This window comes from Opisthorchis viverrini (genome assembly GCF_000715545.1).
Source record: "Opisthorchis viverrini unplaced genomic scaffold opera_v5_14, whole genome shotgun sequence".
Lineage (NCBI taxonomy): Eukaryota > Metazoa > Platyhelminthes > Trematoda > Opisthorchiida > Opisthorchiidae > Opisthorchis > Opisthorchis viverrini.
This window is the reverse complement of record NW_008751670.1, coordinates 3,550,711-3,564,150: the sequence shown is the minus strand read 5'-3', so window position 1 is coordinate 3,564,150 and position 13,440 is coordinate 3,550,711. Positions and strand designations below refer to the sequence as shown.

The window sequence follows — 13,440 nt, the reverse complement described above, 5'->3', positions numbered from 1 at the left end:
CACGTCCGTATTTGACTCGGCTGATCGGTCTGTTCTGCTTCACACGCTTGGGCAGCAAGGAATGTCCCCGAGGTTTGTGGACACAATAAGCTCTTTGTATTCCCAGACTTCCGGACGTGTGAGAGTATACGACGAGCTCTCCAAGGGCTTCCATACACAAAGTGATGTTCGTCAGGAATCCCCACTCTACCCATTCCTGTTTAACTTCGTGATCGATCAAATCATGAGACAAACGCTGGAAGGTCTCCAAAACCCCAGTGCTTATATAGCCTGAGACGAAAACCCTGTCGAGCTGGAATATACAGACGACATTGTGCTTATCTTAGAAGAGACATTAGAAGATATGGCTGCCAACCGATGTCAGTGGCGATCTTGCTGTTCTTTTCTATCCAGATTGCCTGAATGAGTGTATGGAGGTGTAGGCACGTCGGGATGATTGTAGTAAGCTAGCACTAAGTCCCTTCACCGTCCACCTTTATTCTTTTCCCCACAATAAGGTTCTCAGATAAATCATGGCTGCACGGCAGCAAATCATCGGTGCTGAACACTGATGTCATGCGGTCCATGATGATGATGATACTCACGTCCGTGAAAACAGACCACAGTACCACAACGATACAGGGAATTCATGGCACCACAGGGACCATACTTGATAAAACGTCAAATCTGACACCAGGTTCATTAGTCAATTTCTTTAGAAATGTTTCTGATGAATATCACTGATGGTTTCCACCAATTAGCAGCATCAAGCATTCAGAAGAACATCCAAAGTACTCCATCAAACGGTCAACGGTCACCTTCGGGATGTGCAAAAAAAAACAGTATTGCTGGAGTATATCTTCCATCTTATTCACTTCACACTAATTTTCCTAAGGAGGCATTACTATCACTGATATCCTCTCACTGACATCAGCGACATACATGGGGAATAACAAGTATACAGACTTGTTTTCCTTTCCACCTGATGATACGTTGACGCCGGTCATCATCTCAATAAAGAGCGGTCCTATGAGTAACTGAAGTTCGCAGTTGCTTATCCGAGGCCAGAAAATAAGAAGATAAATACGAGAAGATACTAGATTGCGCTCAACTCTCATCAGCTTTCATTCTATCACAATTAGACGAATCGAAGTAAAATGGTGCAGTTGGTGGAATCAGCTGAAACAATTGAAATTCTGGATTCAGTGATCGACTAGGTGTTGCGAATTGACTGTAAAGTTAAACCGGTCGTGTGCTACAGAGAGTACTGAACGTAGTGGATTGAACGCATGCGTTTCGCAAGTAATGCTTCACCAATGGCTTGGCGTACAGAGTTCGTCTCGCAATCTACTTTAATCGCCCCAAATCGTTGACACGCAACACACCAGCACCCCGAACATTCACAAAACATTGAGACTCGTTATAACGACCCGTTCGCAGCATTCCAGACATAATGCCATTCAAACATCGACTGTCAAACGGTGACATTCTCTGAGAAGTCACATGATGCAGAAAACGGCTTGAACAGATTAACAGTGCGTACAACGCATTGGAACAATTTATCACTGATCAACTGTTACAAAAATAAAGCGATACGTAGGTGAGCTACGTTTCTGTTTGCACGACCTCGTGTACTGATGCGTGGCGATACAAACTAATATGTTATCACGGACTCGTTGTATCGCCGTGAAACGTTCGGGATGCTCTGCAAATCGGTGCAGTGAACTGCATTAAGTTTGAGATGGTTGTGGGAAAACTGGGTATTGACAGGAAAAAAATCGTCCAGCTGTAGCACCCTTTCGGTGCCTAGCTGCCATGCCATCCGAAGGAAGCACGAGGGCTGGGATACTGCCAGCCCGAGCCTATGCACGGGAAGTCGAGAGGCAGAGGTCGGGTTCGAACCACGGACCTTCCGGTCAGTAAATTTGCGTTCTAACAACTTGAGCCATCTCTGTTGAAAGGGACCTAATACCGACCAAGAGCGTCAATACCGACTTTCTCATATTTGAACTCAGGTAAATTTGCGTCTAACAACTTGAGCCATCTCTGTTGAAAGGGACCTAATACCGACCAAGAGCGTCAATACCGACTTTCTCATATTTGAACTCAGGGTATAAGTAATACGATTGGCCAACCATGCAGTGCCCCCACGAGCTCCCGGAAATTGTTTTATCATAACAGGAATATGCAGTCGGTCCAACAGTAAGAAGGTTGAATTAGGTGCCAGGGTACTTTTCTTTCGGAGTTATATTGCTCACCAACAGCTCTTATCCTGTTTGGATATTGTGATTTTCAGGCTCCTTGCATCAGTGATAAACAGCCGAAAAATAGCATAGTCCGTTGGGATTGAAGGGTACTCCCAGTAGCGTTACATCCTGATGTAATAGCCCCATCTAGAATGCTAGACATGTTAATGTCACGCAGAGTGGGCTCCTTCCGAAGAAGCCGGTTTAGAATGGAAAAGTTGTCCTACAACTCACTCTGAATTACTCTTCTGGATGTCGCCTGTTTTTGCACAAACCTGCTCCGACTGCTTGTTCTGCCCTTGGATAACGGGTGTTTCGTTCGTAATTCCATCTGAATACGGAAGAATAACGAATCGTTAACATCCAAACAATCAAAAATGGTGATAACCCTCAGGAGAAGATATTTCAACTACTAACCAACCAGCGTGGATAATTCAGGTACTGTACGACAATCGCTCAGCTGACACCGTCCGGCGTATTGCTGTCGTGCAATTTGATGGGAACATGAAGATTTAGCTGCTGTCAGGTTACCCAAGCCTAGACAGAAACATCCGAGAAGTGTTCTCCAAGTAGGAGAGCGAAATGGTTCGGTCCAAAGTTAATTTGCACTGTTCCTTAGGAACAGAGAAGCTTGGCGGTCACTCTATACTCTGTCTGCTTAGCCGGGGAGACAATAGCCGATATATCCGTCCAAAATCTGTTGCTTCAGACACCAATAATAAGACCAGTGTAAGGGAATACGAGAACACACAGTAGGGTAAGGTTTTTATAATTCACTTATTGGTTGGTGGCAGTCCTATACGTGCACAGAAGTGGATCGGAGTCTGATCAATCTTACTTCGTTTACTCAGACACGGGCCTTCACGTGCACGTTCCATGGATGAACATCTGAGCTGAAGCGCATAAAAACATCCAATTTGGCTCAAGTACTGTTTGGATACCATCTACGTCAGCACTAGATAAAACTGGTCTGGTTTCATGGGTGTTAGGGCTAAATGTAAGGCCATATAGCATGAAGATGAGATATGAGTAAGTTTCATAATGCTTAGTGGTTCGCGTAGTAATTTCTCAGATCTGGAAAGCAAAGAGCAGACTATGGTAAAACTCAAAACCAACCAAGCAGTGCCCTATGCTGATGAGGTACCGTACTCTCCAACAGTTGGTTAAACTAGTCAAACGCAGGTCTCGCTGTAAAAGATGATCGGTGATGGAGCTGCTAAGTTACTATTTCCCCGATCGACCTGCGCAGTGATAGTCTCCAAGTAGAACAACCCCTTGATCTACGCACTTTCATGTCAGTTGCGTCCCTTTACAGCTGTACCGAAAAAATTTTATCAAAGCAAGGTCCAAACTGTGTGCCTCTTTTCAAATAGAACGTTTTTGGCTTATTCCGAAGGAGCGCTTTCTTTGAAGAGAAGGGAGCGCGATATTTGAGACGTCAGGAATACGGGTACCATTCCAAGAAAATTTTAGCTCGACAAAACCGGCACTGCGGAGTCGCTTTTCTAAACTGGGATACATCGTTGAAAAGGATGGCGAGTTGGTCACCAAACTCGGTATATGGTTTTTTATTAACAGACAAAATGGATCACAATGGAAGTGATGTTATAACTTACTGTCCATACATGTGGATGTGGATGGGAGATCCTGTAGTCGGGATAATCCTGCTTCAGAGTGACTGTGTTCAGATGAGCTGCACGACGGATCTATCAACAGCTAAAAAAAGGTTAAATCAACATCGATCCAGGGAACCGTAACAATAAGAGAAGAGCTTTCGAAATATTCGTACGGCATAGTTTTCACTTTTCATTAGGAAAACATAGGCACTCTTCGCACATAATCTTCGCTGATAGAAGGCAGTGTGCAGAGACAAGATAGAAACGGTTACTTGAGTCCGTCGTAGCCAAAAACTTAATCAGCCTAACTAACACATCCAGCGATCAATCGAAAGTGAGATGAAGTAGAATCACGTATTAAATTTCTTCGAGGTGCGTGCGTATGGGGCATCATTATGTAGACGTACGATACACCAAGCACTGTTTCATCTTGCCACAGGCTGCATTTAAGGCCAGTAAATCCAATTTTTACTCACACCATGCAACCAACTGTTCAAAGTCAAACGAATAAGTACGAGTTGCTTTCGGGGATCGTCAAACTATGGTATATACCAGGTAGTCACCAAAGTGCTACGAGTAACAATAGAACGGAGTCTTAGTTTATTCGAACGTCTAAACATGCGCAGGTAGCAGAATATCACTGACTCCCATATGGAGAGTGAGTGTTACCTATCTAGAAGTAGTCTTGCATGGGTTTCGTAAACTTAATGAATCATATTGAAGCTGGCCTAACCATATCCCCGACTTGGCATATACAATTACGTAGGCCCCGAAACAACAGTGGCGCGCAGGGCCTGGTTAACTATCGAGTGCATCCACATCAGCTTCATGAAATCAGCCGTAATAAACTAATCCAATGCCGTTGGCTTGTGGCTTTGTCAGGATAATGCGTCTGAGTAATTGCAATTCCGGCAAGTATGTACAGTGTAAGTAATCCGTTGCTCAGATCTGATAAAGCTTCACCCTATTGGCACCTTAGTGTGTTGATGAAGATAATTATCCGTATACGTATGCATATCAACGCTTGATATGTATGCTATTCCAGCAGTTAATTTTTTCATTCAGATACAGTGATAGTTCAAAGCGATAGCTGGGTAGACAAAGTGAAAGCGGGCGCTTTAAAGAGGCACGCGTTGTAGATAGTATTTTAAAAGGAAATTCATTGACACCGTGTAGAAAAACGCTTAATCCTCAATTTTGGAGGAATAACGGTGTAGCTAGTGCGGTGAAAGGTGACTCATCGCAACTGTCGTTACTGAGAAAATGAGAGCTCCATGAGGTACATGAAAGTGGTCCATGTATAGAGGTAGTCACTGTACAAAGGTTTGACCATATCACGTGGCTCTACTCTTCATAGTCATAAGAACCGCGATTAAAACGTATGGGCACCCCAGCCCTGGTGAGATGGAATAACTGCAACAAACCGACCACATTTTCACCAATGATCAGGAGAAGCCTCAATTTCGGCGACTGTACACACATCAATGAAACCTTGATGTCTTCGCTGGTGTTTCCATTCATGACGATATGTTTACGACTGTGTGGGCCAACTTCGTGATGCTATCCAAAATCCCCCATTGTTCGGGCAATCGAGTAACGATTAGGCCGCATGGAACAGATAACAAGGCCACCTATATTCCGACGACAGGCAGAAAGTAACGTAAGCCGAATGGTTCACCGAGTTCATGCAATACCTTCCTAACGCACTCATCATACGCACGAAATGAAAATTGTATACAGAATTCACAGGTAAACGTCTTTTAGGCACACTGGAGATCATATGAGCCACTAGGTTCATTAGGTTCACCAGACTTACGTTTCATGATTATTAGGATGATCCTGTTCACATAATAGTACAATAACTTGACGCAGACCGATTGAGGCTAGCAAGATTACGAGTAATTGCTAACTAATCGGGTTCGATCACTTGACTCAACAATACCGTCCTACGGAAAATGGAAAATAACTATGGAAAATGCAGTTCTGTAAGAGGCTATCAAACGGTTCCGCTCAAGCTAAAGCACCAAGAAGAATGAACCAAACAAATCGAAACTTACACAGTCTACACCAACTTCCACTCCTTGTTCAAACGTTTCCACTAACGGCCGCTTATGAGTGAGGGGTGGATCTAGAGAAGGTTTTGAAAAAGGCATGGTGACTGTTATTGTTCACCGTAGCAGGCATATACACCAAATGTGAACGCCAAGAGACTAATTCGCATTTATCAGAGGTAAACGCCTACTCGTTTAACTAAGATAACCGAGACATTGGACAACCAATCGGTGTTGGACGGACAGAAAATTTCGCACACAGATCGATATGTCGAGACACCAAATCACAAGGTTAAGATACGACGGTCAAGTTAGTAGACCGTTTATTTCATGACCCCGTGAAATATGCTATGAGAGTAATCGTCTCCATGGGAGCAGCTTAGGGACTAGGTGAGGGATCGGTCTTCAAGTGAACTCCAAAAACAAGGTCCAACTAGAGGGTGCTCTGCCTATTGGGGAAGAAGGCTGTGAAAACGGAGGGTTATGCGAACTAGTGGAAGTCATTTGGTTAATGGAAGAGGCTGAAAGACCTAACAGAGCATTGGTTAGTTAAATACATTGTCGTTTCGGTGGGCGACACTGTGCAGAGAAACTAATAGTGGCTTCAGGAGCCAATATAGAAATGCTCGATAAATCGTAGATGTAAGTTAACCCCGTCTAACTGCAGTACTAAATGATTCATGAAGGGCAGGTACTTCGTTTCGCTTACTGCAAATACGAGGTCCCCCAAGGATACAGATGTTTCCCTTAAACAGTGGGCTCAAGATTAGTCACAAAGCAGTTGTGGGGAAAGTAGGCGAACAACGTACTCCGAAGCCCTTGCGAAGCAACCAGTTTTGCAGAACGACACTCTTTGGATCCAAGTGGATAGCATGGGCGTGTCTGAAAGTGGCGAGGATCGTTGAGGTGTTGTTCGGAGAACAAGGCGGCCAGGTCCACGGATGGCGCCAGAGCTAAACGAGGAGCTAGAAGAAGCCATAAGCAAAATTGTCACGTACAAGAAAATCCTGATTTCGCCAGGAAAATAGTAAATATCGGTCTGTGGATTTCGTGAACGAAACCGAGGTGAGATATAGGAAAATAGGATAAGCGAAAGAAAAAGACAATGAATATAAGAGCGCGATGTAGCTCAAAGGTTGAAGGATGAGCTAATGACTGAGAACTCCCTTGTTCGAATCCAACCATGGTTTTTCGACGGTTTCTGTCTAAGCTTTGGTAACCAGTCAGTACTCCAGCGCTTGATGACACTTGCAAGGCAATGGTGCCATTGTTGAGCAGTTTGATTTCTTCATGAATATTTGAATTCGAATCATGATAAACCATCGAATACTGTGCAGTCTGACATCAATATAAGCAGTGAAAGGTAGGAAACTTAGATTGCTGGCAACGTGTTCCGTGTCCTGATCTGGATGATTACAGGATGATAACCGAACCAGTACCGGATGTGATCTATGTAAATGCAAGTCAGTCAAGCAATTAAGCCAAATATCCATTGAAATTGTCTACCACGTTTTTAAGGGAATGTAATACTACCGTGAAATTTCAAAGCGGGGCCAAGTGAGTGGTTAATCAGGACGCTCAGTAAGAAGTAGTATCTTTCTGATGGTGCCATAAATATCTCTAGGCTCATTACTGGCGGTTCCAAAACAAACCGAAAAACCCGGTCCTACCAGTAAAGGTTAAGTGAAGGCATCATATAAATCCGGACGTAAACTTCCGCTGCCGTAAGCTCAATCATCATGTCGAATTGCTGTGGATCGACAAAAAGACTTGGGAAACATCAAATAGCTTACCACACAGAGGGTGAGTGGAAAGAAGAACGAGATTAGGGACGTCATTTTGGAGTTGCGGAGGTACAGCACGCTGGATCCAAAGTTCCAAACCGCTGTTGATAGAAGACTGGAAAGAATGACTTTTGCTTCCAGAGGGGTAAGCTGTCGGTCTGGCACGTGGGTTCAGTCGCAACGCAGAAACTGACTGAATGTTTCCTAGCTGGTTGGAGTATGCTAACAAACGAGCCGATGCGCAGAGACCTGAAAACTCCGACCCATCATTGACCTCCAACTCCAACAGAGCGAGCAAAGACTCCGCTTCAAGTTCCTTACTGGCTAGTGGTGTTGTTTGACGTGAAGTAGTCCATAGCAAAAGGGTTTTGTCTGACAGCACACGCAGCGATTTCTCTAAAAGGGAAAATATTGAACGAAATTAAGTTGTTTACAGACACCTACTGTTGATTGTAGTACAATAGACTACTCTCAGATGAGTGGTGTCGCTGCAAAAAAGCCTGGCACTGAAGCCGATGGCGTAATCACTTAGCTGGTAGTGAATCAGCGTAGTTATTTGAAGGAACCGGTAGTCGTGTAGTGAAGGAAGCTGCATGATTCAGAGGCGCCACTGACAGCGAGATTGACCCACGTATGCCAGTATCCCTATTCAGAGTTCCGAAGGTACGCAGCCCACTGAGAAGTGAAGTAACCACGAAGCGTGAGTAGCTTATTCATCGCTGGAAGATTCATGCTCCAAGAACTAACCGACGTAACACAGGATTTCTAGGTTAATGTTTCCACCTGATTCGGTCAATGCTTCGGAGAAAATTTACGGTTCGCAGATGTGCAGAATTAATAAGGTTATTAAGAACGACTGGGAACGCTGAAGGATGTCAACACAAGAGAGTAATATCATCTGCGAACGCCCCGGGAGTATTTCGATCCATGAATTTCCAGAGACAGGCAGAGAACTTTCAAGCAGCACGTAAATGACAAAGTAACAAAGCTATATTCCCGTACGCACCCACACTACATTGCCTTCAAGCGGAATAAAAATTTAGAAACCTTTAGTCGCCAGACGCCATCATGGTTTCTATCTATAGAGTCAAAAATTATCCCCAAAATCAAGAAAAACAACGTCCTAAAAAGTGGCGCTATCTTACACCCTGCGTCAAGGTGAAAATATGGTTGATGCACCCTCAGCCAGAGCGAAACCCAGCTTGATTCTTACAAATATGTCTATCCGGGTACTCGATCAAATCGAGGGCACTCTGGATGCGACGACTACCAGGCGGGTGCCACAATGGTTTTCATATGACTTTGTTGTGCTTTTTGTGAACAGTGGAATCATGGTCAAGACGTACAAATATGTCTATCCGGGTACTCGATCAAATCGAGGGCACTCTGGATGCGACGACTACCAGGCGGGTGCCACAATGGTTTTCGTATGACTTTGTTGTGCTTTTTGTGAACAGTGGAATCATGGTCAAGACGGCCCGTTCCACCGGCATTCTATCTCTGTTCCATACATTCTGTACCGAGATTATCCGACTGTTGACGAATGCTTCATGGAATAATGTACATCTTTGTTCCGGTACCCGAACCATAATCCTTGAATTTAAAGTCTGACCCATGGAGCAGTCGGTAATAGGGTTTTCTTGGGGGAAAAGAGCGGGTTTCCGGGAAGCAATAACTCAACAGTCATCCAATCGGTTCGACTGCGGAGGACTGGTGCACGGAGTAAGGCTCACATATCTCACTCTTGAGGCTGCCGTGTTCTGAACCAGATGCGTTCTGAATCGCATCGGGGTTTTGATAGGTCTTAACTGTGGTTGGACCGTATTGCATAACTTGCCGGAAGTCATGGTCGGACGTCTGTCGGTCTGATGGTGCGGCTTTTCGACCAGCCTCTTCTAGCGCGTCCATACTCGGAGAAAGGCGGCACGGCCGCTTCCATAAGTATGGACATGCTGGTCGCCTGAAGGAAGCAACTTATATACTTAAAATTTCTATCCTACCGGATGGTACGACTTTGTCTCCGGGCCGCCTCACATCACAACTGCTGGAAATAAAAGGGCTCGCTGACCTCTGTCCAACTGCATACCTTTGGCCTTCGCAGTGTGGTTAAACCTTGTAAAGCAATTTTTCAGCCCGCAGAACCACGTCAGAAATCACAGCTGACCACTAAGTCAAGGTGGCAGCTTTTGGTTGAGTGAAAAATAAGCATGAAACCCTGTTCAAAAACATCCTACGATGTAGATGTTAGTGGATCACTTATAAATTCAACGGACAACTTGACAAAACTTCTACCAAAATAGGTGGGTCACATTCGGAAAATACACAATGTCGTTCATAACATTTAGAAAAAGGCACGAATAAGACTCTGTAAAAACACTTTTCGATGTTACAGTTTTCCAGGAGGCATTACAGTTGCTGCAGAAAGTTCTCCAGGAACCATGCATACAACGCTTCACAACACACAAAATCTGACCCGCTATTCAGTTGCCGGTAATTCATTCTCGGAGCGTAACGGTGACTCAACAAGAGTCGATATGCTCACGCTATCTCACAACGCCTGTCTTCCGGCAAACAACTGAACGGAATATAAAAGCGAAGTCTCGAACATAACGTACCAGCCAGTCTGCATTCTCCCTAAACGGACAGATCTACTGATTTGCCTAGGACTTTCTAGCTCCTGGTGTTTGTTCAGCAATGGAGCCAATCCCTAATGTTACTTTATACAATACCTAGCATATGTTCACCGCACACACAGAACAAATGGGGGAGACATGCACAAAATCCTGTCAGACTACCTACTTCAATGGAAACAACAACAGTCAGTAGAGGGAACACAAGCATCTGGTGAGTGGAAGGGTTCACTAGGACGGGTCGCATGCTAAGCAAGATATGTTGATATACTGGGTCCGTACCTTGCATTTCGAATCAATTACTCAATACAAAACAAATATGAAGGTTGTGGACCATCCGTTTCGAAGTGCGCCTACCCAACCCCATATACTGAAAAAATACTCGTTTTACGACATTTTTCGAATACTTCGGTTATTATTTTCTCTTGTTTTGTCATTAAATTCAATTCGGTGGATTAGGTGTGTTTCGTTCTTGGTGTCAAAAGATCGATATTCCATAAAATTGACATATTTGCCAGAGACAAACAGCAACGGATTTCATCCGATCCTGTGTGGAGTGCTAACTTAGTTTTTGTAACAAGTGGGGGAGCGCGCTTTAATTAATCGAACCTGAATCGTAAAGGAGGAATTATGTGAATTATGTGAATTACGTAAAGGACAAATTATGTGACTTTCGATTCGTGTAGAATTTCTCCTTAGTTGAGGCACTACTCAAGTACTGAACTATCTGAAATTTCCAAAGAGGAACACCAGACTTAGGTGCTTCCTTTCGATATACCATGGCGATTTTAAGGATGGTTCTCTGAACCGAACAAAGGAAAGAAGGATTTTCGAATGTCACAAAGACTTTCGGAAACTGGACCAGTGGTTTACAATCAAGCGATATGGGAGATGCACAAAGAAAGATCTCTCATCAAGTTTCATCCATGCCAACTGGCAGAGTTCTGCAGCCAAAGAACCTTATTTGCAGTATGAACTATCTGTTCATGTATCTCAAAGGTAGAATGTGTATAGTCTCCCCGACGCAAGAGTTGAATGATGACCATACCAAAGCAATCCTCGTTATTAAAACAAGAGGTCAGGGCAGATTCCAAAAATTATTCTCGGGTGACTTTCCACAGGTTTCCAAAAATATATTAATGTATTAGGTGATTTTACTGAGGAACAACTGAAGGACGTACCTACCTGTGTACGCAAGGCAGTGAAGAATACGGTTGTAGTCCGATTGGGTGTTTTTAGGCCGACCTAACGAAGCCATGTCATACTTTTGCCCAACCGTCGATATTGCTGACGGCAGTACCGGTATTCTAGAAAAGAACTGACTGGTGGAGAAACAGTCCATATAGATGACTCGCTGCAGGCTGACCGTTGAGTTACGTACCACGAAAACAGCTGCCACCGGTACCATAGTGTGGTTGGTCGACACATCAATAGACTTTTTTTCTTGCGTGGAGCTTGGAAATGACTGAGAAATCGAGCAAATAAACATGGGAGGATTGCCTTTGGTTAGCCAAACCGGTTGAAGGCAAGATAGCCTGAAGCAAGACAAAGCGTGGCAACATTAGGCTGGATGCTGGTATTGATTGATTACATTCATGAACGTCCAAGATAGTGAGAGCACGTTATAAAGACGAACTGGTCAGAGATGATAGCATTAAAAAAAACGAATAACACCCTAAATGGACCTGTCTCCAGTGGGTGTCTATAAGCTATCTTTGATATCAAACTCAGTGAGATCAGCATTTCTATCTCCTGCAGTTTCCATGCTGAAAATTACTTTGCACTGGGAAGGAGCACGATAAAGTGGTCTTGATTCGAAATACGTTAATAAGTGTGCAGAACGGTAATGAGGTCACGTGAGACCTTGATTACCAAAATAACAAAGTCGCTCAATTGTGTCTTGAAGTTAATATGAAACTACACCAGCATAACCAACAGTGGTTACAGCACACTAGTACGGCACCATCCACATGCCTATCACGTGAAATCGGGCTTTGTCCATTCAGTTTTGGCAATGGATCGGCTGGTCAAAGCCACAATCTGGTAACCCAGAATGGGAATATATTTAGTTCAAATACCCAGTATGCAGCAGCGAGAGCACGTAACCATTAGCGACTGTCACAACGTCGTGCAACTCTGCTGTCCCGATGGGACGTACCGTCTAGTGGGCACTAGTCAGTGTGGAAACTGAATAGGTCCAACCTTATACATTCTACTGAAGATATTCCCATCAAACTGAAAACAGGAAGGCAAGCATCAAGCGCTATGGATCGGTTGACGGTCCAATGGTTATCTGTCCACAGAAAAACCCTGAAAGCTGATGCTAAACCAATAACTAAAAGGGTATAAATCAGCTCCAGTGGGTCTCGTGGATGAGATTACCTTCACAATCCAACGGGTATGCAGATAACGTGCTGCCTCGCGGTTTGGTATGCGCTTCAATTACCTTCACCAACGGGTATGCAGATAACGTGCTGCCTCGCGGTTTGGTATGCGCTTCACACCTGCAAAGTGTTAAGTGCTACTGCAAGCAAGACTGGGCTCGAACCCTAGCCTCATGCTTGCGGATGAACCGATTGAGTTAGTAGACAAATTTGTTTACTAATGCAGCTGTATCAGTCCCGGTGGTCTCGCGAAAGATGATATTTCCATCCGTATTGGGAAGGCCAGAGCAGCTTTCGCGAGCCTACGTCACCTGTGGCGCAGGCGTGACACCAGTTTCTCTGTCAAGGGTCGAGTTTACAATACTGCGTTGCGCTCCATATTAATATATGGATCAGAAACCTGCCCGCTGCGCGCCGAGGACGTCAAAAGACTTTCAGTGTTTGACCATCGATGTCTTCGGAGCACTGCCCGAATCTGGTGGGAACACCGGATCAGCAATTCTGAAGTACGTCGAATGGTATTCGGGAGAAATAACTCACCCTCGACAGATGAACTGATCACACTGCACAGGTTGCGCTGGCTTGGCCACGTGTTGCGTATGCCAGTCGACCGAATTCCTCGAAGGGCTCTTTTCGCCCAACCATGTGAAGGGTGGAAGAGAGCCAGAGGCGGTCAAACAATGACTTGGCAGCGAAGTATGAAAGCCATTACCAGCAAACCCAGCTGCGCTGGTCACTGCCGTCTTCCTG

At 44.5% G+C, this 13,440-nt stretch overlaps 1 protein-coding gene across 1 annotated transcript in view; it reads right to left on the bottom strand.

Moving 5' to 3' along the window:
* The window catches only part of T265_01369 (hypothetical protein), a gene marked incomplete at both ends in the record, with an annotated part of 52,607 nt that overhangs the window by 31,194 nt on the left and 7,973 nt on the right, over positions 1–13,440 (bottom strand). The window contains 5 exons of the mRNA XM_009165375.1: positions 3,842–3,941; positions 5,899–5,969; positions 6,702–6,857; positions 7,686–8,072; positions 11,492–11,841. Of these exons, the coding sequence (XP_009163639.1) occupies positions 3,842–3,941; positions 5,899–5,969; positions 6,702–6,857; positions 7,686–8,072; positions 11,492–11,841 (1,064 nt within the window). The remainder of the gene's footprint in view (positions 1–3,841; positions 3,942–5,898; positions 5,970–6,701; positions 6,858–7,685; positions 8,073–11,491; positions 11,842–13,440) is intronic.